At 34.8% G+C, this 25982-nt stretch overlaps 1 protein-coding gene across 2 annotated transcripts in view; it reads right to left on the bottom strand.

Moving 5' to 3' along the window:
• Positions 1–25982, bottom strand: part of ADAMTS17 (ADAM metallopeptidase with thrombospondin type 1 motif 17) — a 473015-nt gene that overhangs the window by 175426 nt on the left and 271607 nt on the right. For both annotated transcript variants that reach the window (XM_031955494.1, XM_031955493.1), the window contains exons 13-14: positions 19041–19207; positions 8076–8203 (exon numbers count right to left, since the gene is read on the bottom strand). In XM_031955494.1, coding sequence (XP_031811354.1) covers positions 8076–8203; positions 19041–19207 — 295 coding nt within the window. The remainder of the gene's footprint in view (positions 1–8075; positions 8204–19040; positions 19208–25982) is intronic.

Raw genomic sequence — 25982 nt, 5'->3', positions numbered from 1 at the left:
TAGAAGCATAGTAAAAGCATATACAGCTTGCCTTCCTTTCCATGCTCCTATGCTCCCTCCAGGGAAGAACCCTCATAGTGTGGGACCTAATAAAATTTGGCAAATGGATGTGACCCATTATAAATATTTTGGATTGTCTCTCTTTTATCCGTGTTGTGGTAGACATCTTTTCAGGATTTGCTTTTGCAATACCCAGCAGCAAAAGAAACCGCCCAATGGTCACTGAATTCCTTATACAATCATTTGCAATTATGGGTGTGCCAGAAGTAATAAAACAAATAATGCACCTGCATATACTTCTAAACATTTTGCACATTTTTGTGCACAATATAAGATTTTACACACCACTGGCATATCCTTTAATCCTCAAGGACAGGTAATAGTAGAGAGGAGAAACAGAGACATTAAGATGCTCCTTCAAAAAAAGAAAGTGGGAGCCACAGGTAACCCTAGAGAACTTCTAAATCTAGCTCTTTATACTATTAACTTCTTGATTTTTGACAAAGATACACTGGCTCCAGCAGGCAGGTTTTATAAATCCACCAGAAGGGCAGTATCCAGTGCAAGTAGCCCCACTATCTTTAGATAATCCCCAGGTGATGTGGAGAGACCCAGAAAGTGGTGAATGGAAAGGGATCAGATAAGTTAATTGCTTGGGAGAATGAGTTTGCTTGTATCTCTACAGATGGAGAAGGCATCAGATGGGTCCAATGAGCTATATTCACCTTGTCCATTGGAGAGAGATGGAGCAGACTCTTGAAATGAAGGAAAAGACCCAAGAAACATCAGGTGGTCCCATCACTGATTGTGCCCACCACTGAAAGAGCATGGCAGTTATGACAATTGACTCATGGACATCAAAAATTATTAATGAGACTGATGCAGGACTTGAAAATCCTCAGGAATCATTGGATACTCTGAGACATGATAAGATTGTTGCAAGACTTCAAAATCTGCAGGAATCGCGGATTCCCTAATACATAAAAAGACTGTTGCAGGACTTCAAAAACTTGTGAGAATCATTGGATTCCCTGACACATGAAATAATGGACAATAGATTGATTTTGGGCTATCTCTTGGCTGCTGAAGGAGGTGTATGTGATTGTTATTTACATACCCTCTTTTTAGGAAGGAAAATCTTTTATATCACCATGTTGATTCATATTATTTGTTATGTCATTACTTACATGTACAATTCATGCTTATTATACTACATTGAGCTTGCATAGGCTGTGGGGAGAGTCATCACTACTAGCCTGTGCTTTATTGCTATGTACTTGTGTAATACCCCTCATGCTGATGGGTTTGTGCATACCTGTTTCTAGTAAGACCCTTCAGCCCAGAAACCAACTAACAATATCTGGCTTTATTCCCCACTTCCTTTTGGTGCTTTTCATCTCTCTTCCTAAGAAGTCAGGGAGGGTGTGATCATCTCATTTTTAGTGCTTTCACCTCCATTCCTGAGAAGTCAGGGGGAGTGGGCATGATCATCTCCTTTTCAGTGTTTTCATCTCCTGCCCTGAGAAGTCGGGAGGACATGATCACCTCCTTTTTGGGGTTCTCGCCTCCCTGAGAAGTCAGGGATGGCGTGACCACCTATGTTCTAAAACAAAAGAAACCAGGAGATGTAAAGGGCTGAAACTCTTAAAAGGTGTGCTTGAATCAGACAACCTAGACTTAAGGCTAATTACCTATTGGACAATGATTCTATTAGCATATGTTTGGGAAAATGGCCCTTTTCACTGTTCTGTGCTGGCTTGATGTTTGGTGTATACAGATAATTATAGGTAAGGATTAAGGGGTGGGGTAAGAGAGCAGAGAGAACTTCACTTTGCAGCAGGACCAGGAGAAGGGAGGTTGGTGGTGAGCTTGTGGCAGTTTGTCTGTCTCCTACACTTCTCCCCCTGAAGACCAAGGACTTTTACTTATCCTGACTCTGGTTGATCCTGAGGCCTCCAGGGAGCTAGCCCAGACTTTATAGAGAACCTAATTCTTTGGCAGACCAAGTAGATATTTTTGGGCAGTGAAGGCTTTTAATGCTCTTATGTCATTGTGTTATGGGGGACCAGCCAATGAGGCCTAGCAGAATCCACAGAAAATATCTAAATTTGTCCTTCCTGATGGGCTAGATATACAAAATATGTTTTGGCTACATTCTTGCTTGATTACAATTTATCACACAGAATTTTGGAGAATAAGTTTTTGGCCCTAAGAGGTTGAGATATTAGTACTGTAAGATGACTAAAATCAAAATCTTCTCATTGATTGTGGAGCCAGAAAAACTTAGGATTTCTGAGATGCTGAGCAGCATCTGAGGTATGAGACAATCTCATAGGATAAGAGTGAGAAATAAACCTTTTTGACTTTTAACTATTCGACATTAGGTCTGGCCCAATATCTCTTGAATCACCAATTCTTCTTGCTTCAACATTCAATTAGAAGACTTTGAGTTGAGTCATCCTACAGTATCAATCCCTTAACTACTCAGAGCCAGAAACTGATTCCCCAAAGTTCTGTGTATTAGATTTGAACCAGATAGGGAAAATCTGAGCACACTCTTTGAAACTCCCTAAAAATGACAGCAGATTGAACTGTTATCCCTTATGTAGGTGGCCCTGTGTCCTGCTCAGCATCTCTTGAATCATCAGTTATGACTCTACAGACAATTGGGATAAATATGAGCATTCTATAACACTATGACAAGAGAGCAAGGAAAGGCTTTTCTGCCCCAAATATTTCTCTACAATGTTTGCCAAAGTGTTAAATTCCCATGGTTTATTTGTTTTTATTTTATTTTATTTGTTTTGTTTTGCTTGTTGAGTTGTTCCAGTCTTCTCAATTCCTTTTTGGGTCTTTCTTGGCAAAGATAATGGAGTGGTTTGCCATTTCCTTCTCCAACTTATTTTACAGCTGAGACAAACACCTGAGACAAACAGGATCAAATGACTAGGCCAGGAGCACACAGTTAATGAGTGAAGTTATATTTGAACTCATAAAGATGAGTCATACTGATTCCAAGCCTAAGGCTCTATTCACTGAGCCACTTAGCTGCCATTAAGTTCCCATGTCATCCCTTTAAGTTACCAGATAAATGGTAAATTTAAACCATTTTAAATGTTAAATTGAAAACCAGGAAGGACAAATAATGAATCCTTCTTAATCAGTTTATCCATTTCTATACTAAAACCATCTCTTTTATTACATAGTCATAAAATTACAGAATTTGAATTCTCTATTAGAATGTAAGATATTGGAGGGCTGGGATTATTATTTTTTTGCCTTTTCTTTGTATTCATAACATGTAGCAACAGTACCTTGTATATAGTACCTGGGTAATGAAATATTTATTGACTGGTGTTTAGATTCTAAAGATTGGAAGGTACCCTTATCTTAATAGAAATCCTGAAATCCTTTTTTTTTTTTTTTTTTTTTTTTTTTTTTTTTTTGGAGAAATTCTGTGTTAGAGAACCTCTCTTCCAGACTACCTTAAACTTCATCATTCAAATGCCCTTGGCTTCAATTGATCCCAGCACGTGGCTAGAGCTGGCATATTCATTACTGAAGGACTAAATGTTTTTCAGTTGCCAACATCTCTCTTTATGGTATAAGAAATCTTTCCTTTTGAAAAGTAAGGATTAAGGAACTATGTTTATTGAAGGTTGCCATAGGTTACTAATGGCTTAGAGTTGAAAATACTTATAACCCATATTGAAGACTCCACTGACCAGAGAATTTTAGTATTCTTAGAAATGCCTCAACCCTGACAAGAGGCCAGTTAAACACACTATCAAAAAGCTGGGAGTTGCTTAGCTGGCTTTACTATAAAGGATATTAATGATATTTCTTTGGAGTGGTTTAAAAAAGGAATGTAAATAATGAGGATATATCATAGACCAACACATGCCTAGGATATCCCATCTTAAGTGTTCAATTTATTAGGAAAATAAAATCCAAACTTGGCTTGCTAGCAAGTTTATGGGGAACTGTCAACAATTTCTCATTTGAGTAATTATAAGCGTTCGTTAGCACTCTACAATGCCATTTGGCAGAATAAGTGAACATTCTTTGCAACAAAGAAAAGATTATTTTAGGTCCTCATTAGAGTACTGCATTTTATGTTGGGGAAAATGTCTTGCCAAATGTCCTGGGCACTAAGTACTTATCATCCACACATATCTGTATCTGATAACAGGACTGCACAGTGCTGAGGCAGTCTGGATACTGTCAGGTTTTCTTCTGCAAAGAGAATTAGGCATTTGCCTAAGTAGAAAATATTTAAAATTCCACCAGAGTTGAAGAGTTTCTGTGGCAGCAGAATCTAATTATAAGACTTCTTTGCAGGTTTTGAAAAATAAATTTTTACTTGGTAGTTTTAGATCTGGGAATTTTTCCATTGCCGTTTTTAAAATTTTGTCAAATTTTAACACATATCTTTTGTTGTTCTATCATCATTTCTGAATATATTCTTCCTTTCTCCCCACCCAATAAAAGTTTCTTGTAAAATAGAAAAAAGAAAAATAGAAAACAGTTCAGCAAAACCAACAGAACATACCATTCAAATCTGACAGTATTTGTAATGTCCCATATCCAATCTCCCTTCTCTACAAAAAAGGAAGGACTGACTCATTATATTTTTTATTCAAAACCAAGATATTACAAGGACACTCTGACGGTAGACATTTTACATGTCATGATATTGCCATCTCTGTTTTAGGTATGAGTTAATTGAAGCTATTTACATATATCTCAAAAATAAATGTAAAGGGAGAAGATCTCAATGAAGAATAGATTTAAAATTACTTGATAATATATTTTTCTGACTTTTCCATAAAATGTCAATTTAAATATAAAATTGACTAAAATCCATGAAATGCAGGAAATATGTAGTATTCCATTTGACACCTAGCTCTTAACACTTATTATGGCTCAAATTCCCACCAACATTTATATTGAGTCCAGAATGTCACCATCAATTTTTTTCCAATTTTACTGAAGGGCCTATTGGTTTCATACATGGAGGAGATAGAGCCATGTTGCCAAATTGTTCATGGATCCTAAAGTTAGTACATCTCCTAGAACTATATATTGGCATTTCCACAGATGAAGTTCAACTGGAAACTAAACTGAACATTTATAATTTCAAAATGATAGAAATACCTCAGAGATAGGGAGTAAGTTACATTGGGATCTCAAAACACTCTTCTGAAACAGACTGAACTGAGTCAACAAAAAATCCTGTTCTTTTATTCTTAGTTACAGTATAACTTGTGACATGGCTATCAGACATGCCTTTCATGACAATGGAAATCATTAGTTCTCTAGTTGGGCTTTGTGATCTCTAGAAACTCAACATTCTGGAAGACAAAATTAATTCTGAAACTCATACCTCCTCAGGAAACCTGTCATTGGGGACCCTGTTCCCTCTGATTAGAGAGAGTAATCGGTAGATAACTGATCTTTCACCATTTGAGAAGGGCTTTTAGGGAATTCACTTCATCATTTCCCACTTGGCTACTTTCTTGAACTTCATGATTCATTGATTTTTATTCTGCAAGGTGAAATCAAATCTGAAACTCTCACTTCTTCAGACTGGGTCCCTATCTGGGTCCAAGAGTTAACCTCCTCCTTCTCTTCAGCTTTGTTTTTTATATTCTGGTATATTACCTTGTCCCAATTAGATTGTAAGCTCCATGAAAGCATGGACTATCTTATACTTTTGTTTTTCTAACATTTAGCAAAGTGCTTGGCACTTATAAAGTGCTTAGTAAATGTTTATTGACTATTGACTCTGATTACTTACTCCAAGTCCAAAATACTGGTTGAGATACATATTGATTCAGGAAACATCGTGAAGTTGTACAATAAAGAGAAAACTGGGCTTAGAGTCAGGAACATCCGAGTTTAAATCCAGTTTCAGATCTTTATTAGCTGTGTGATCCTGGGCAGGTCCCTTAACTTTTGTTTGTCTTAGTTTGCTTAACTGTAAAATAATGATCATAATAGTACCTACCTCTAAGGATTGTTGAGACCATCAAATGAAATGATATTTGTAAAATGCTTAGCACAGTGCTTGAAATGAAGTCTGATAAATGCTTCTGCCCCTCACTTTTTTCCTTCCTTCCTCTCTTCCTCCCTTCCTCCCTTCACTCCTTCCTTCCTTCCCTTCACTCCTTCCTTTGCTTCTTCTGTCTTTTCTTTCCTTTTTTCTCCTTCTCTTCCTCCTTTTCCTTTTCCCCTTGCTTCCCCATCTATGAATGAAGCAAAAGAGTTACCTATTTCTAGTCAATAGATGAAATTGGGTAACATTTATAATTAAAAACAGATTCATATTTGTCTTTATTAATAGATTGTCAATGTCATTTACTATTTTCTTTACATTTCACCAAAACACAATTTTAGAAATAAGATTAAGGTACCGACTTTAATAAGAAAGGTATTTATAAAATAATAATATAAATATTTGGCTCATTACATGTGCCAATTAAAGGAATGTACTTGGTTTCTTAGTTCATATAAACAGAATTGGTTTTATTTCAGACTTCAGTTTTTCTGAAGAAGCTCCCTTTTACTTTTTTACTCTCTCTCTCCTTTCTTTCTTCATCATCGCTTACCTGAACTATTGGTCTTCCTGTCTCATGTCTCTTTCCTTGCCAATCTATTCTCCATATAACTGTCAAAATAATTTTTGTTAAGCACAAGTGTAACTAAGTCATTCCCCTACTCAGTAAATTCTAGCCATTCTCTCTAAGAGGCTCTATTTGATTTTTAGGACTTTTCATATCTTGGACCCAAAGTACCTTTCCATCATCATTATGTTACTCCCTTCCCCATGTTCTCTCATCTAGCCAAACTGGGCTCATGCATATCACTTTAGCTATTTACCACTCTCCCACATACACCACTGCCTTTGAATTATCCATCTCTCGTTCCTGAAATGTCCTTTGTCCTTACCTCTGCCTCATAAAACTTTTAACTTCCTTGAAAACTTAACAAAGTACTACCTTTTACTTGAAGCTTTTCCTGATTCTCTCCCAATTGCTAGTACCCTTTCTTCTTAAACTGCCCTTTATTTTGTATTTTTGCATTTATTTATATTTATACATGCTGCCTCTCCAATGTGATAGCTTCTTGAGAACTGAGATTATATTATTTATAATAATATAATTTAATATTATTTTGATTTTTCTACTTTCAGTATCTAGCTCAGTACCTGGCACATTGGAAAGTGGTTTTTGTTGTTGTTCAGTCATTTCAGTTGTGTCCATCCAACTTTATATGACTGAATTTGAGATTTTCTTGGCAAAGATATTGAAGTGGTTTATCATTTCTTCCTCTAGCCTTTTTTTTTTTTTTTTTTTTTTTTTTTTAACAGATGATGAAACAGAGGTAAACCAGAATTAAGTAACTTGAGCAGGTTCACTGAACTGGTGAATGTCTGAAGCCAGCTTTAATTCAGGAAGATGAGACTTCCTGACTTCAGCCCCAAACTCTATTTACTATATCACCTAGCTTCAAAATGTTTCCTAACTGATCTTTGTCGAGCTACATCTCTTCAGTTATGCTATACCATTTAGTGAACTCTTTAGGGATACCGTCTTATAAAATTGGACTTCAGGACATTGTGTCATTATGAACTATCTTGAAAGGGTTCTTCTTAGACCTTTTCTAACCTGAAGATAAGGAGCAGTCCTAGTTAATATTTTAGTTCTGTTAATAGTGAAGTCTGTCTCTGTCTCTACATATAATCATGTGCATATATATATATATATATATACATATTATATATATATGTGTGTGTGTATGTGTATAAATATATATTCATACATTAATACATATATTCTTTCTACCAACATAGGCTGTATTCCTACTGTAATTTCATAGATGTCTTTGGGAGTTGCCTGAAGGTCAGGTAAGAAAAATAATTTGCTCAAGATCACACAGCCAATGATTGTAGGTGGGAATTGAAGTCATATCTACCTGACTCCAGGCTCAACAATATGCCCACTGTTATGCTGCCTCTTTTCCAATGAGTACACTACTCAAGGAAAGAAAAAAGAAAAAAAAAGGTACTATACCTGGCATCTGCCATGTACACAGAGGTCATTCTCATAGGGCCCACAAGGTGTGCCATCAAGGACCCTGTCTGCTATCAGCACAGGAGACTCCTTTCCCAGAGGAGAGCAGTAGAGCTCACAAGGTTTATCTGAGGGGGGGGAGAAAAAATATATATATATATATAATATATATATATTACATATATATTTGTACATGAATAAATGTATGAATTTGTGTATAAAAACAGCAACTATGAAGAAAAGTAATATAAGGCAAGCAAAAAGTAGAATAGGAAGACTCCAGTTTTTTTTTAAATCAAACAACAAAAAATATAGCTCATTAAATACCCACACTTATCTGATACCTAAACATTCAGAGGAAGGAAATGGAATCGAGCTGTCAAGATGAACAGAATGATAGAACCACACAGACAGAATGCAATTATGTTGCTTGACTCTCTCTTTGCTTCCAAACCTATTTTCTCTACATTACAGATATGAATTATTTACTTTTTCTTCAAGAGCATTTTTAGGTACTAAGTTCATCAAATATTTTACAATGTGCTATACTGGTATACAAGGTTTCACATGCATTAGATAGGTGTACATGGTGGTAGTAGGGTAGTGTGGAATATGGTGCATGTTATCTTGGTGAATGTTATGCCTTCACTTAATAGTAAGGGAATGAGAGGGATCACAAGGGGGAGTCAAGAGAATAGTAAATGAAATTTCCCTGGGAAGAATGTGGGATTAGAAGCCACACATGCAGGAAGAAAATTTCATCTCATAGAATGATCTTTTTTTGTATATTTAAAAACAACAATTGACCAAGTAGTTATTAGGGAAATGCTTCTGTTTAAAGGGATACAATATGAACAAAGCAAAACAACATATATAGAGCATGAAAAAGTTCAAGGAAGAAGTCATAGACTCTTGGCCCTTGAAAGGAAGTTTAGAAGTCATTTGATCCAACTTCTACAATTTGTATGAATTCCCTCTATAATATCCTAGAGAGCTGAGCTTCAAACCTCCATCTAAATCATTATCAATGACAGGAAACTTAATAAAGTAATCCCTTCAATTTTTTTTTTTGGCAGCTAAAAACTTGCCTCCCTGCAACGTTGGCCACATAAGTTCTAGTTCTATCTCCTAGAAACGTGCAATGTAATCTCTTCCCTGTGGTAGTAGTTCAAATGTTTGAAGACTGTGCTCATAAGTTCCCTGTGAGTTCTCTCTTCCACTCTAAGAATGTCCAGTTCTTTGAACCACTCCTCATTGATTTGGATTTCAATCACCTCATTATCCTCATCACTTTCATTTTGAATATTCTCCAAAGCTATGTCCCTCTTAAACTAAAGAGGGAAAGCTAAAAGCTTTTCAGATATGATCTGGCTAATGAAAAATAATTATTAGCTTTCTTGTTGGGTACAGGATATTTCCCCAAGCTTAAAATTGTAGTAGAGTTGGTAGCCACATCATATTGTCAAGTTACATTGTGCTTGTAGTTAATAAAAATGCCTTAGTCTTTATTCATTATTTGTATTTGTTTATCTCACTCTCTCTCTCTCTGTGTAAATATATATATATATATATATATATATATATATATATATATATATATATATATATAATGAGTTTTTGTTAAGTTTTCTGTACATGGGTACTTGACTTTTCTGAATGCAAGAACTTCACATTGATCCTTACTACATTTTATCATGTTAGATTCTATCTATTAATCCTGTCCAGTGAAACTATTTTATATCCAGGCTCTGATGTTCCACATATAAACTTGTGGATCATGCAATGAGAAATGGAGAGACACATATGATGGAAATTGACTGTAGCATATTGGTCAGAAAAAACTTTAAGCACTCTGAGGTTTCATCTCAAACCCATTATATTGGGAAAGGGGATAGTTGTTGGAAGCTCTTTGGGAAAAATAGGCATATTAATACACTACTGGTGGATATGGGGATTGGTCCTGTCATTCTGGAAAGGAGTTTGAAATTATATTCTTTAAGTCACTAAATTGTTCATACTCTAACACAGTAATACAACCATTACTTCTAAACTTTAAAGAAAAACAAAAAAAGGTCTCATATATACAAAATTATGTATTTGGAATAGCTAAAACCTAGAAACCAAGGGATTACAAAGCAATTAGGAAATAGCTGAACAAATTATAATATGTGAATACAATTAATGCCTTAAGGAATAATGAAAGAGAGTATTTGGAGAAAAACTGGGAGACTGATAAAGGGGGTGGAATGAGGAGATTAATTTATATAATCATCACATTATAAAGAAAAACAATTTGAAAGATCAATAAAATGACCAAGCAAAACTTCAGATGACTGATGATAAAGCACATTACCCATTTTCTATTAGAGGTTATGGGCTTAAAATGCAAAATGAGTCACATAGTTTTGGACATGGCCAATGTGGTACTTTATTTTTCTTGAAAATATATACATACATATACAATATAAATACATATGTATGTATATACACATGAATACTTATGTGCATATATATATTCCAAAGAAAATCAAAATTCTTGTTATATAAATATCAAGAAGTTTTTTTCTTTTTTATTTTTCTTCATGTAAGAAAGATTTGAAATTTTACATGTAATCTTCTTTTGCTCTACAACATTTGTGGAAATGTTCATTTTATTTATTTTTTTTTTTAGAATAAAAATTAAAAATGGCATAAAGGATATAGGCAGAGACCAATGACTAGCAAAATATGTGACCCAGCCATATATAATGAAAGGCAATAAATGGATCAATCTGTGTCCCATTAGTACTATAACAAAACCAAGAAATTAAGAGGAAGGCCTTCTAAGTACTTGTAAAAAGTACTGCAAAAATTTGATAGGAGGAAATGCATATTAAAACTGTCTGATTTTTTCATCATCTGTAAAACGGAAATAATGATGCATGTAGTATCTACCTCCCAGAGTTGTTCACTATTCCTTTCTTATTCTCTTATCTCTATGACTACTTTTTGTCTGTCTCTTTTTTTATGGTGTTCCCCAATGCTATTGTATGTCCTCTTTGTCCACATTCTTTTTTCTTAATAACTCATCAGTTTTCACAGATATAATTATCTCTGTCTAGGTGACACACATATTTAAATAATTTCTCCCCTGAGTTTCATCCATTGGATGTTTTAAAGTATGTCCTATAGACATTTTAAATATAGCATGTCCAAAACTGAGCTCACCACATACACACACACACACACACACACACACACACACACACACACAAATCCCTTCCTCCTTTCTCAACCTTTTCCTTTTCCAAACTTCATGATTTCTGTCCCAGATATTACATTCTTCCTGTCTCCTCGGTTCACACAATTGGTATTATTCTTGACTTTCTGGTCTCACCCCACTTATTTAATCAAGTAACCTATCATACTAATTTTTACCTCCACAATAGTTTCTTTGCTTGTCTCACATGGTTACTGCGTTAGTTCAGACTCTTAACACCTCTCATTTAGATTAACATTAACAATCTCTTAATTTATCTCCTAACCTCAAGTCTCTCCCCACTTCAATCTGTTCTACATAGTATATATTGCCAAAATATTTCTCCCAAGTGCAGATCTGACCATGTGATTCCCCTACTCAACAAACTCCAGTGGCTTCTTATTGTTTCCTGGTTCAAATATAAAATCCTTTGTTTAGCTTCCAAAGCCCACAGAATTTGGCCCCAACCTATTTCTAGTTTCAAGTGAGCATATGTGTCTTCATACACTTTTGAATCCAATCAAATTGACATTTTCTCTGTCCACAATACCGCATCTCCCATCTCTATGATGTTGTACTGGCTGTCCTATTTGCCTGGATTATTTATCCTTACCTCTATCTCTCAGAGATGCTCTTTTTTCTTGAAAATGCAGCTCAGGTACAACATTCCATATATCAGGTTTTATAATATCTCCAAAGCCTAGTGCTCTTCCTTCCAAACTACCATGTATTTAATGAATAATTTGTTCTTTTCTTTTTATATTTATTCTACATGTGTTTATATAAGTTTTTGCCTTCTTTATTAGAATGTAAGGGCCTTGTAAATGGGAATGTTTATATTCCTTGTATTTTTATTCCAGGCATCTAACACAGGAACTGGTATTTAATAAATCAAAAGATCACAGGAATGTGGAATTAAAACTGGAAGGGTTCTTAGAAGTCAATGGGTAAAAACCCCCTCGTTTTATAGATTAGTAAACTGAAGCTCAGAGAGGTTAAGCGCCTTTCCCACATTGAAATAACTAGTGCTTGAAGAAGGATTTAAAAGTAGGTCTCCCCGATTTAAAGCCTAGGACTCTTTCTCCACTGTACTGTTTAATGTTTGTCAATGGATTAGTATATAAAAGCACTCAAGAAATGTGAACAATTATTATTATTACTACCATTCAAAAAACTTCTTTCTTTACTAGAATTTGGAGAGGGAGAAGTTTTCAATTAGGCTGTTTATGAAGAAAATAGAAATTTTATCTATTTCTCAAAACCTATTTTGAGAAATAAAATAGGGGCTAATTTTTCACTTAAGTGAGTTAGAGAAAAATTAAAAGGAACCATGATTAGGTGAATATTTTTAAAATCATCATTCATTCACCCAAACATCCAATAAATATTCATTGATTATCTGCTATGTTCTATATAATATGAAAGATACAACGATGAATTAAATACATTTTCCATCCATGAGCAACATACTGTCTAACATGCTAATAACTTAGATACAAGGCACAATAAAAGTGGTACTAGAGAGCCCCCAATGCTATAAGAACTCAAGATATTTAATGTTGCTAAGATAGAGAATAGAATTTGATTGACACATAATTGTTAGATTTTAGTATTTTAATGGACTATAGTCATCTGATTTTTCTTTTAAATGAAATAACCAAAGTAAGGTACAGATAGCTGAGGATTTTAATTTCTTGTTTTAATAATTATAATGATAGCTGCCATTTATATCACATTTTGAGATTTACAACATACTTTACATTTTTATTATTAGCAAACTGTCTGAGGAGCATAGCATTCCCCTTGTAACCAAGTTACTTGGTTAAAAGGGGTTAAATCTTCCCTGGAATGAACCAGTGGCAGGCTTGATCCCACTGGATAAAGCCCTGGAGTAAATTTTTTTTTTCTATATTTTTCTGCGGATTGACAGTATATCTCCAAGCATAGAATTTAAAGGTAAAAAAAACTTAAGAGATCATTTAATCCAATTCCCAGAGGAACTGAAACTCACAAAGGCTAGTTACATAGTAGAAGAGCTAAGATTAGATTCTAAGATTCCCAAGTCCCAGAAAAATGATCTTTCCACTTAAACCACGAATTGTGTAGCTGGTAAAGCTTATCCCTACAATAAAAGAACTTGGCTAAAGGCCAAGGAAAGAGAAATGAATATATTTATATCTCACTTCTTCTACCTGTCCCCCTCAGAAATGGAAAAAAAGTTTTGGGATTAAAAATGGGTTGTTTGGACAAGAATAGCCACCTAAGAAGAATATGAAAACTTGGAATAGAGTTCTACTTCAGCAGAACTGTTTCAAACTACCTTAAAGAACTTCAATGAGAAACCAAGAAGAAATAAAGATCTGAAGAGCGGGAGTAGAAACCTGACCTTTTTGAGGAAGTAGGTTGGACACTGGGAGAAGGTCATATTAAGCAAGAAGGGAAGGAAAAATATGACAACAAACAAGTAGAGCCACAAAAATAAATGGCAGGCTCCTCTTAAAGAGGTGGGAGCTATATATACTAAGAAGAAACAACTGCTGATCCTCCCCAGGAAGGATAATGTAGAGTCACCTATCCAATTTTTCCACATAGCATTGCACTATCTAGTCTTCTGGATCTCCAAAAATCATGATCCCAGATACTAGGGCATTTAATACAAAAGGCTTTATGAACTACTACTTGGAGCTTAGCTATCTTCACTGATAAGTGCAAAATCACCTAGAACAGAAATATTGAACTAACAGCCTCAAAACTCCTGAGTGTAAGCCAGATCCAGATTAAAATTTATTTGCAAAATGAATTTCAAAATAAGTAAACATATAATACTGTATAGGTAATGTAATTTGTGATTTTCTAAGTCAATATGCAGCCAGTGAGTAGGGATCCCATTCTATTGAGTTTGGTACCTAGATCACTGAATTACTAAAGGTACTGAAACAGATTATGCTTCATATCTCAACTAGCCATTCATTTTAGTGATCTGGACCTCTTGCCATTTGACCTTTTCCTGCCTACATATCCCCAGTTGTAGCCATTATATCAACCCATTACAATATTACCCCTCCATAGGTTGATATATGATGTTATAATGTATTATATAATATGATAAAAAATAGGAACTACATGATAATATGTATTTGTATAAAAATCTGTATTACATATTGTGACACTTTTGTTAATGATTTAAAAATATAGATGGTGTTTTGATCTAAACTGTAGATTAGGATTCAAAAGTATCTTATCGACTAGAACATTAGAATGAATGAAATAAAATGGAATTTAATAGGAATAAATGTAATATCTTATTTGAATTAAAAATCAACTTCACTAGTATATATTATGGGGAATAATGTTAGACAAAAATTCATATTCAAAAGATTGTGACATTTTAGAGAATTGTAAACTCAATGGGATTCAACAGTGATTACAGTCATGAAAACTAATAATGGCACCTTTTAATAAGGAGGTCATAGTCTCACTATACTCCCCTATGGTCAGACCATATCTAGAGTACCATATTCAATTTTAAATGTCACAATTTAGGAAAAAGTGATAAATGGGAAAGTGTCAAGTGAAGGATAGTAATGATGGAGAAAGGCCTTGAATTCATGTCAAATGATGATCATGTGAAGGAAATGAAGCTATTTCTAGTATTTTATGGATCATCACATAGAAAAGGAATTAGGTTTGTTCTTTTAATTACATAATAATAACATAATAGCAACAAAAACAACAAATAGGTGAAGGATAGAAGGAAGAAAATTTAAGTTTCATTTCAGGAAAAAGAAAAACTTTTTATCTATAAGAATTATCTAAACAGAATGGTCTGCCTCAGGAAATAACAATTTTCTTCTATTGAGGTTTTGAAGAAATGATTGGATAATCATTTACCAGGTAAGCTGCTATTGGAATTCTTTTTTAAGGTATGAGATGGACTAGGTGATCTTAGAGGTCCCTTCCAACAGTGAAATTCTGTGATAACGTGTAAGGAACCCAGAAAAAAAATGAGATTAATCTAAAACTCTCTAAATACTCTACATAGCTATGACACCATGGCATGTATTGTCGGTGTATTACCGGCAATGTAGCTCCTCTTCTATTTTGTCCTTGTTTTTATTCAAATTCTTCTATAAATGATATTTACATTAATGGCTCCCATGTAGGCTAGACAGAGCCAGATCCTAACTTAGAACAGTTCCAGAACCTTCAATTTCCTCTTGTAGCTATGGAATTCTCATCCAAGAGAAGTAGGACTTGCCTTTAAAAAGCTAAACAAAGAATTGGCACTTTAGTTGTGTTAAATGACTTTAGGAAAACAGGATTTTTACATTACTTTCAAAAGTATCAAAAGTGAATATATATATATATCAATACTTATCACAATTATCAAAAGAATACTTTAATTCCAAAGATAGCTTTCTTCATTTCAAAATGCATGCTTAGCATAGGGGATATTATTCCCTGTGGAACTGGTTAGATCAGTTCCAGTGGAAAAGAAGATGGCTATTGAAAGTTAAGTCCATAATCTCTCATTGTCACATTAGTATAAAATCTCACTGTAGAGAGAGAGAAAAAATAAGAGGAAAACAGATAAAGGGAGAGACAGCCAGATAGAAAGAATAGAGGAAAGAGAAAGAAGAGAAAGACAGAGAGAAAGGAGGGAGCGAGGGAAAATGGAGAAAGAGGAGGAGGAGAAGGAAGAGGAGTAAATTCTAGAAAGACATAATAGGGAAAAGGGAAATTGACTGAGCTTGGCAAGTGGCTGTACAAATAGGTTGCTATCTGAATACTTTTCTATTTAGCATTATTTTCTAAGGGAAACTTTTGTCTTATGGATAGTGGGTGTTATTAATTTGTGGTCCTAGCTCTCCTTTGGAAAATATATTCTGCAATAATTTTTTAAAGAAAAAAGAAAAAAATAGTCTTTCCTTCCTTGTAGTGTGTGTGTCTGGAGCCAAGGAATTCACCAGTGATGGCAATGCCAGTATGAATAGGGTAGTTATAATGGATTTCAATGGAGTCAAGAGTCAGACCACAGGAATAACGTATCAGGAGCTCCACTATAACTGTGCCTTTTTATAAATGGAAGTTTAAGAAGAACAGAATTTCATTTCTGTAATATACAGTTACCCTCTGTATTAGGCATTTATTATTTTGTTTTCTTAAATCACTTTTTGTCAAAAAAAGTGCTGACCTCTGATTCTTTTTGAAACTCAAGCAAAATTAAATATGTAAGAAACCATAATAACACAAAAAAAAAAGACTGGTAAAGCTTTCCTTGAAAAATTCTTAGAGCTTTTTTCCCAAAGCAACAATCTTCTTAACTTAGTTATTATTATCAAGACTGATTTAACAGTACAGGGATTTCTTCAGGGTACTCTTCAGAAACTTTCAGAGGAAGATGTTGAAATTCATTGTAATATTGTATAAATGTAATCAGCAAACCTGGCAAAAACAAATAGCGAGTTTAGTAACTTAAGTTTTATGACTAAGTAATTGTCAAAAATTGCCCTTCAGTAAGTTTTCTATAATGACAATAAGTAATAATGAAGAAATTGTAATGATTAGATAAATAAGCAGTTAAATTTTTGAGACTTAAAAAAATTAGAGAAAACTAATCTTTTCATGGACAGAGGGGCATGGGAAAGCAGATTTGGACATGATTTCTACATTTAAAAACAAATGCAAAGAGGAATTTTGCAAGTGAAACAAACATTCAAAGACAGAACCACTAATATAAGTCTCTCATTTTATGAAATAACCTGCTTAATCTCTCTTACTTCATGATCTCCTGCTGAAACAAAATGGGAGCAAATGTAAAGGGGACTCCAAAGTCTTTATCTGAAGGGCCACAGCTTATTGAAGATCCAGAACAATGCAGCTTCTCATCAGAATCAACCATTGAGCAGAGGGGGGAAAAAAACTAAACTAAAAACTAAAAAACAGAAAGACAAAAACAAACAAAAAAACCCAAACACATACAAAAAACTAAACTACAAAAAATTAGAAAGAAAGAAAAAGACAGCTATAGTATTTGTTATCTCCCTGCTGATTAGGGGTTTGGATTCTACTGGGACATCTGGAAGTCTTCCTGTCTCCTCCTGTGTCAGATTAATAGACAGCCAGAAAAGAGGTAAGGTCTCATTTTTTGACTGCTGGTGCCTAAAGCTATAAGCATTCCTTTCTCTTGCAGACCCTGTCTCTCCTTCTTCCATTCTGACAAGGTTATATGCTGTTTGAAAGAAAAGAGTGGGGGGGTAGGGGATGCCAGTAAGCTCTTCAACTTTGAAAGTCTGTAACTAGACATATATATATATATATATATATATATATATATATATATGATAGAAAGGCTATTTGTTTTTACATGAAACAACAATTTTCCTTTGTATCCCATTGATTTTATTCATGCAAACAATTTGTCACTTTAATTTAAACAAAATTTTCTGTGTAAGCTTCTGTTGTGTCAATTCCATTTCTGATTTGGATTAAGCCACAGTAGAATTGCTTTGAGTCATCTGCTACCATTTATAATGTCAGAAATAGTTTTGCATTATCTTTTTCAAGTTAATCCATAGCTGAAGAGCCATGTTTTTGGATTAGAAGCTGCTTATCGAGATCCATTAGGCCTAAAATGATGCTTGGTCATATCCTCACTTAGTTATGCTCAATTGATCTTATATTTTAAGTAATAGGGAATGTATAGCTCAGAGGTTCTAGTTGGAGATAGGAGAATAAGTGCTGGTCATAAATGAGGAATCTAAGCTTTTGCCCAGATGAATGCTCCTTTTTTTCTGCTTGATATTTAACGTATGAATTTAAAATACAGTTTTAATTTTTGGTTCTCTTATCTTTTATCATTTTCTTTCACTATCTCCTTTTTCTGGAATTTTAGAAATCATAACTGTTTTGACTTTCTACAGCTCATGTTATATTTCTACAAAGTTTTATTTACAAATATAAATACAGAAAGACACAGTTCCAGTTGATAGCTTTATTAAAGCCCTCTTTCCCTTCATCTCTATTAAATAAAGGTAATATTTTAAAATTGTACTTCTGGGATTTCTTCTACATTGGGAATTCATAAATTAATAGATTTAGAGTTGGAAAAGATCTAGGTCCAATATTCTCATTTTAGAGCTAGGTCAAGTGAGGGCCAAAATTTTAAGTGACTTGCCCTAAATCATAAGTGGCAGTGCCAGGATTTCCATTTAGGCCTCTGCCTTCCAGTCTAGCACTCTTTCCACTGCACTATTCTGTATCTCTCAAAATTAGTTTGGGGTGAGACATTTTCCTAATTTAGGACAACACCCATGGAATAACATGGAAAGGGAACGTATTTTGAAATTATCTTTCCAAGAGAGAGATGTGAGGAATGTCACCATGAGTACAATTTTCCTTAAAGCAGCTCGGAAAGAAGTCAGACCATCTGGTGATTTGGATCTGGATAGGAAGATGAGCAGGATGCACTTGGGTAGCCTCCTATTTGTTTAAATGTAGGTTTAGAGAACTGCAAGGCTATCAGATACTATGAGTCCCTGAAGCTAATCAATACCACTCTTTATATTGGCTAATGATAGAGCAGAGGTGGCAATGACTCCTAACTCACCATACAGATGCAGAGTGGGTTTCTTTTTCACCTTTACTGGGGGAGGGGTGTGTGGGGAGTAGGAAAAAAAGGAAGGAAGGAGGTAGTTATACACTGAAAGTGAAGCTAATCCATTTACCATCAATAATGACAGATGTCAAAGGGCCTTTCTTCTTGTAGCTGTATCGGTCGTGGGACTGACACTGTTGATCCCTGAAGCTAGGTACTCCCTTAGGACAGGGTAAGTTTTCACAAACAGTATGCTCCACACTTGCTCCCCAACAATTTGTGCCTCCTGGCCCAGGGCTGAAAGGAAGAGAATAGGTGGATCATTAATTGGAGGCACATAAATTAGCTGGTGTAGATGAAATTTTTCCTTTCCTGCCAAAAGAGAGAGACAAAAAGAAGAAAAAAAAATCTCCAAGGCAATCCATCTGTTCTTACAGACTGTATTGTTTCTCTGAAATTCCCCATGCACATTTACTGCATGCTTAAGCAAGTCACCAGAAGAATGCATTTTAGAACTATAAACCAAAGACACTTGGAAAGAGAAGATGATAAATATCACTATAATACAATACATAAAATCTGTCTTTCAGATATAACTAAATCTGAGATAGTGTGACCATTTTTATCATTTAAAAAATAAAGGCAGTAACTCTTATTTTGGGAAGTGGGGACTAGACAAAGATTAATCAGACTATCTAGGTTTATATTCTGAAAGAATGAATTGGTCACTCTAACTGGGCTTTTTACAATAAATATAAGGTCTTAATATATCTTTAATAATAGTAATAATATCTGACATTAATATAACAAACTTTTTCAAAGCACTTTACATTTATTGTCTCTTGTTATCCTCAAAACAACCTTATGAAGTAGATTATTGCTATTATACCTATTTATAATTAATTATAATATAACAATATTATTATTAACTAGTATTTATTTAGGACTTTAAGGGTTCATATAACATTTTACAAACATCTCATCTTATCCTTATAACAACTCTGGAGGAAGATGCCCTTGTTATTCCTGTTTCGCAGTTGTGGAAGGTAGAAAATGATTTGCCCAAGATGATATAGGTAGTGAATATCTGAAGTCTGATTTGAGCTCAGGGGGATTCTTGACTCTGGGTGCTGTGTTCTTTTCACTGTTATCACCCAGCTGCGTCATATTATTATCCCCACTGAGGCTCAGAGAGGTTGTGACTTGCCCATAGTTACTGAATGTCAGAGGTGAGATTTGAACACAGGTATCTTCCAATTCCAGATATAGCATTTTTATCTGCTATATAATTCTGCCTCTTATGATTTTCTCTTTTGGTTGAAAGGGATGAGAAATTATCTTATTCATTCAATTGTTTAAAGCCTAGTGTGACTACCATTACTATCAGTGCCCAGAAGAGCTATGAAGAAGACTTACAGACAATGTGGAACACTTACTAAATTTTCCCTCCTCTATTTAATTAGAGAAGATCAGAACACAGAAGGCAGACTGTCAATGAAAAATCAAGATTAAAATGAAAATCAACACTTCCTGAATGGCTACTTTGTGCTCTGTTTGGCAGGATGAGAAATACGAAGAAAACAGTTTTAGTGTCAAAAAGCTTAATTTTAGTATTGGAATCGAATTTACTAGGCAAGTTCTATACAAGTTCTTCATTTCCTCATGTCCTCTAGCTTGCGATAACACTGGATGCAATTAAGGCCTGACTTCTGTTGTATAGGAGAGTAAGATGTGTGGGAAGAATCAAAGAATCTGGAAGAATGCTTTTGAGATGATTTATGGGTGATATAACAAAGTCCAGAGAATTGAACAAATTACCCTTCATTTCATATAATTTCATCTCAAATGGCTCTCCAGAACACATTTCATCCTTGGTCACTCTAACTGGGCTTTTTACAAATATATATATTATATGATCTTAACTAATTCTTCATGGTTATACAGCAATCACTTTATTCTTCCCTGAATATTAAACTTCCAATAATAACTGTTTCAATCCTCTTTTCTTTTCTATTTCCAAAATCCTATCCCTAACTCAGTAGAGAACTGAGAAAATCAGTTCATATCCACTATTTTATAACTCAAGGTCTTAATACATACTTTTGTCTTCTCTTTTTCAATCTTTGAGGAAGAGTCCAGGTTAATCCCTCTATTTGTGCCTTTGATTCCACCAACTATCATTTTTGATATCTGTCCCGTTTCCCATAACCAAGCTCCTAGAGTTGATTACTCTCATTGACTGTTTTTTTTTAAAGATATCACATATCTCTCAACCTCTTAAATTAGGCTTCTGAAGCCCCTACTCTTCTGGAATTATTCAGTATCAGAGTAACCAAAGAATTTGAAATTTGGACATTACCTTAATAGCCATTGAGTCCAACGCATAAATCTATTATTGTGTAACTTTTCCTTGGATACATTCAAGGATATGAAACCCATTGTTCTCAAGGCAGCCCATTTTACTTTGGGGCAGCTATCATTATTAGGAAGATCTTCATTACATGAGGTTTAAGTTTTCATCTTTGTAATTTATATTTACTGTTTTTCAGACCACTAGGAAAAGTCCAATCTCTTGCACATACAATAGATCTTCAAGTACATAAAGGCATCTGTGATATGTGTCAAATTTTTTCTACTACGTTTTCTCTCCTTCAAAGTAAGCAGCCTTTAACTGATTCTCATGTAAAATAAATAGAAGTCCCACTACAACCTGATTGACAAATTAGAGAATATCCACAGGAGAGCAATTTCTTTAAACCATGGCTCTCAGGAAAGAATGTAACCACATTAGATACAGTCTTGATGAAGACACAAAATAGCTACATGACCACTTCCCAAATAATCAGCTAATCATTTAGCAATTATTAAGTGCTGACAATTTGCTAGGGATTGTCTCAGACCTGGGAATAGTAAAAGAAGAATGAAAGAAATTTCTGTTGATCTGGAGCTTTCATTATAAGGGGAGAGATGGCATACCTTTACAAGCATATATATAATAATATAATAGATACTGAGAGGGTGATTACAAACCCCAAGGAGAATCAGGAACAGCTTCATGAAAAAGGTGGAACTTAAGATGCATCAACAAGTTAACAAATATTAATTAAGTACCTGCTATGTGCCAGGAGACATGCTGCAGAGAGAAAATCCCAACTCTCAAGGATCTCAATGGGAAAGCCACCATGAAAACAACTATTAAAAAACCAATAGCTATGTAGAAGAGGATCAATAGAAGGAAAGTATTACCATTAAGAGTAATCAGGAAAGGCTGCTTGAGGAAGTAGGAATTTCACTGGGATTTGAAGGAATCTAAGGAACTCAGACGATGAAGAGAAGGAAGAAAAACATTCCTAGAATGGTGGATAACTGGTTAAAATGTCTGGTGTCTAGAGAAAAAGTGACTTGTATAACAAAAAGCAAGGACACACAATGTCACTAGACCCCAAAATACCATGGTGAAGAGGTGGGGTAAGTAAGATGTAAGATATCAAGCCAAGAAGGACTTTAAATGATTGAGGATTTTTTTGTTGATCCTTGATGTGATAAGAAGCTCCTAGAGTTTATTGAATGGGTCAGGGATTGGGGAAGGAGGACAGCAAGGTTAGACTAGTGCTTTAGAAAGGACAATTTGATAGCTGAGTGGAGGACAGAGGGGAAATCAGGAAGAGCAACCAGCAAGGTATTATAATAACCTATGCATGAGTGATGATTCTGTACTAAGATGGTGGCAGTGTTAGAGAAGAAAAAAAGGCATAGAAGAGAGATGCTACAAAGGTAAATTTTATAGTGGGAGGGTATAAGAGTGTGAGTAGTTGAATTAGGTTGGGAACATAGGTGCCCGGGAGAATGGTGGTGCCTCTAATAGTAATAGAGAAGCATGGGATGGTTTTGGAAGGAAGAGAAATGAATTTAGTTTTGGATATACTGAGTTTAAAATAACTACAAGACATCCAGCATGAGTTGGAGATTTGAGACTGGAGGTGAGGAGAGAGGTTGTTTCTGAGTCATCAGTTTAGAGATGACAAATCCATGGAATCTGATGAGATTGCTGAACAAAACAGTATAGAAGGAGACCCAGGACAGAACCTTGTGTTAGTGGGCAAAATCTGGACAAAGATATAACAAAGAAAACTGAAAAGCAGAGGTTAGACAGGGAGAAAGAGAAGCAATATACAGCAGCATCACAGAAGCCTAGAGAGAAGAAATTATCATGAAGGAGATGATCAATGGTGTCAAAGTCTGCTGAGAGGTCTAAAGGATGAAGACTGAATAAAGTCATTAGACTTGGCAATTAACTGATCACTATAACTTTGAAAAGAACAATTTTGCTTGAATGAGTCTTGAAGAAAATAAAGAATTCTGTGAAGCAAAAGTGAGGACAAAGAACATTCAAAAAGGCATGAAGATGAGAACAGGAGTATGTTCCCTTTTCCTGTAAAAAAGTATCTCTTAACACAGTGCAAGATCATATTACCTTTGGGGCTGCCATATCTTATGGTTGATTAATTGATTAATTGCAGTCCAATAAAACCCTCAATCTTTTTCAGACAAATAGCAGTTTAACCATGAATCTCCCATTTTGTACTTATAAAAATAATTTTAAAACCAAATCATAATTTTATTTGTTGCTACAGAACTTCATATTATTCTGTTCAGCTCAATTAAAAATTATTTCATTTACATATAAACATTTAAATGTACATATTTAATCAGCAAAAAGCCATCTTTTCTCCCTCAAAGTCCACTCCACCCCAAACTGAAAACAAAAGAAAAAGAAAACCCTTGTTACATACCCTTAATCTATATGCCTTCCACTTCTCTCTTCCTCCTTTTCCTCCTCTTTTCCTGTTGAAATTAGTATACAACTCTGTGTGTACATATATGCATTCTTCCTTTGTCCAAATCAGATGAGTAAGTTTTAAGTGCCACCATCCACTTTCTATTATATAAACTCTTCCTTGCATATTCCATTTGCGTGAGATACTTTTCCCCATTCTTCCTCTCCCTTCCCCTTCTCTCCCATTACTCCTCTTCCCCAGTCTCCCAGTCTTCATTTGATATTATCCAAATAGAACAGAAACACTCCCAGGCCTTATCTAATTAGACTGTTCCTATTACCCCCCAAAGATGACAAGCCCCCATATTTAAATGTAAGTAAATCCTTGTATAGTCCTTTATCACTATTTGTGTTTACTTTTTGTGGATTGCTCCTGGTCAGAACTTTCCCCAGTGTCCATAGACCTCTTTATCTCCCTGTGTCAACTTGCATTGGAAAAAATGATGTACTATGTCTTTTTTCTCTTCCCCTCCTCAAATTACTATATACTATAATCAGTTATCTTGGTACATGTTATATTCCCTTAATAGAGAGCTAGCTCTAGAGTTAGGACTGTTTTAGGGACTGTTTTACCTTTGGTTTTTGGTTTTGTATCCCCAGAGTCCTCACTGTGTATCTCATACACAGTTAGGCATGAGATATTTATTAAATAGAGGTGAAAGATACTTAGGATGGACTTAGATGATCTAGTCTTGGCATCATTTGTCTCATTAAGTTAATGACTGGATCTATACATGGAAATGACTCATGGAATATATTCTTCAGAAAGATTTGAAGTAGATGATTTTCAAATGGAGTGGCAATAGGAGAATCACTTTTACAATAACAATTGACTTTGAAGGACTGATCAGCCCTTACCCATTTCTGATCCTGACACAACAGACTTCCAGTTGCCTTAATGAGAGAGGCTTCCTAAAATGTGAATCTATACTGCACCCCACTAAATTTATTAAAAATTGAAGAGTGGGCTTTCTTAGGTAACAAGATAGATGTATATTTTGTTATACAACTCATTTTTAAATGTATCTATTTACATCCTTATTTTCCTAACTCTTTCTAATCAACAATGAGTTTGGAACATAGAGTGTAAGTTAGACGCCATAGAATTTCAAAGTGTAGATATCAGTGGAAAAGAAGGTAATATGAACCAGTCTTATATAAGTAGCTGTGTAAAAGTGAAAAGAGAACTAGATTTCAAATCAGGAAGACCTGAGTCTGAATCTTACATCAGACATTTACTGGCTGTAAACTAACTCAAAGCTATGGCTTTGAGTAAGCCACTTAATCTCTATTTGCCTCAGTTTTCTCATCTGTAAAATGGGGATAATATTAGCACCTTCCAGGGTGAGAATAAAATGAGATATTACTTGTAAAGTGCTTTGTAAACCCCAAGGTACTATATAAATGGCAGCTACTAGTAGTAGCGGTGGTGTAATAGTAGCAGTGATTATAGTAGAAGTAGTAATAGTAGTAGTAGTAAAGTAGTAGTAGTAGTAAATTGTAGTAGAAGTAGTAGTAAAAGCTGTAGTAGTAGTAGCAGTAGGAGTGGTAGTTGTAGGATGAGTAGGTTGCAAAAGTCCTGCTTCTTCTCCACAGTGTGGGCTGAGGGGAAAGGATAGGTGGCAGCAGAGCATTCCTTTATTTTTGACTTTATTGAATGAAGACAAGTCAAAAAAATTAAAAGTGTAATTTTAATTCCAGTGAGTGAGCAAGATTTCCCATGGTTCCAAATTTTCAAGGAGATATCCAGGAATTATGATGAGTGACACGAGACAAGGCCAAAGGATTAATAAAAGTACCACAGGGTTTAAAATGTCCATGAAATACAGACTGATTCTTGGTTTTAGATTCTCATCTGAAAGGTATTCATGGAACACATGTAATTTATTTTTGAGTATATTAAGCTTGGATTTTAAACAATTATACATGTGAATGCCAGTCCCCTTGGCACATTGATTGTGCACATATGGGGGCTTCACATTGAAAGTAAAAAACAATCCTAGGCACATAAATCCACTCCACCCTATTCTCTCAGTTTATTTTTAAATACTTGCTAGTTTCCTCTCTTATGTCTCTCATGTTGTGACAGCAAATGGTAACATTAATACATTTCCACTTATTATGCTCCATTAATCTTCCCATCACTCTCTTGCTCTGATAGGTCATGCTTTTCATACCAGAGCATTTCAGGCATTCCTTTTTTCCATCCACCCACCTACCCCCACCCCCAAGACC

The sequence above is a fragment of the Sarcophilus harrisii genome, chromosome 2 (assembly GCF_902635505.1).
Source record: "Sarcophilus harrisii chromosome 2, mSarHar1.11, whole genome shotgun sequence".
NCBI lineage: Eukaryota > Metazoa > Chordata > Mammalia > Dasyuromorphia > Dasyuridae > Sarcophilus > Sarcophilus harrisii.
Note: the sequence above shows the minus strand (reverse complement) of the source record. Positions and strands in the feature narration are given on the sequence as shown.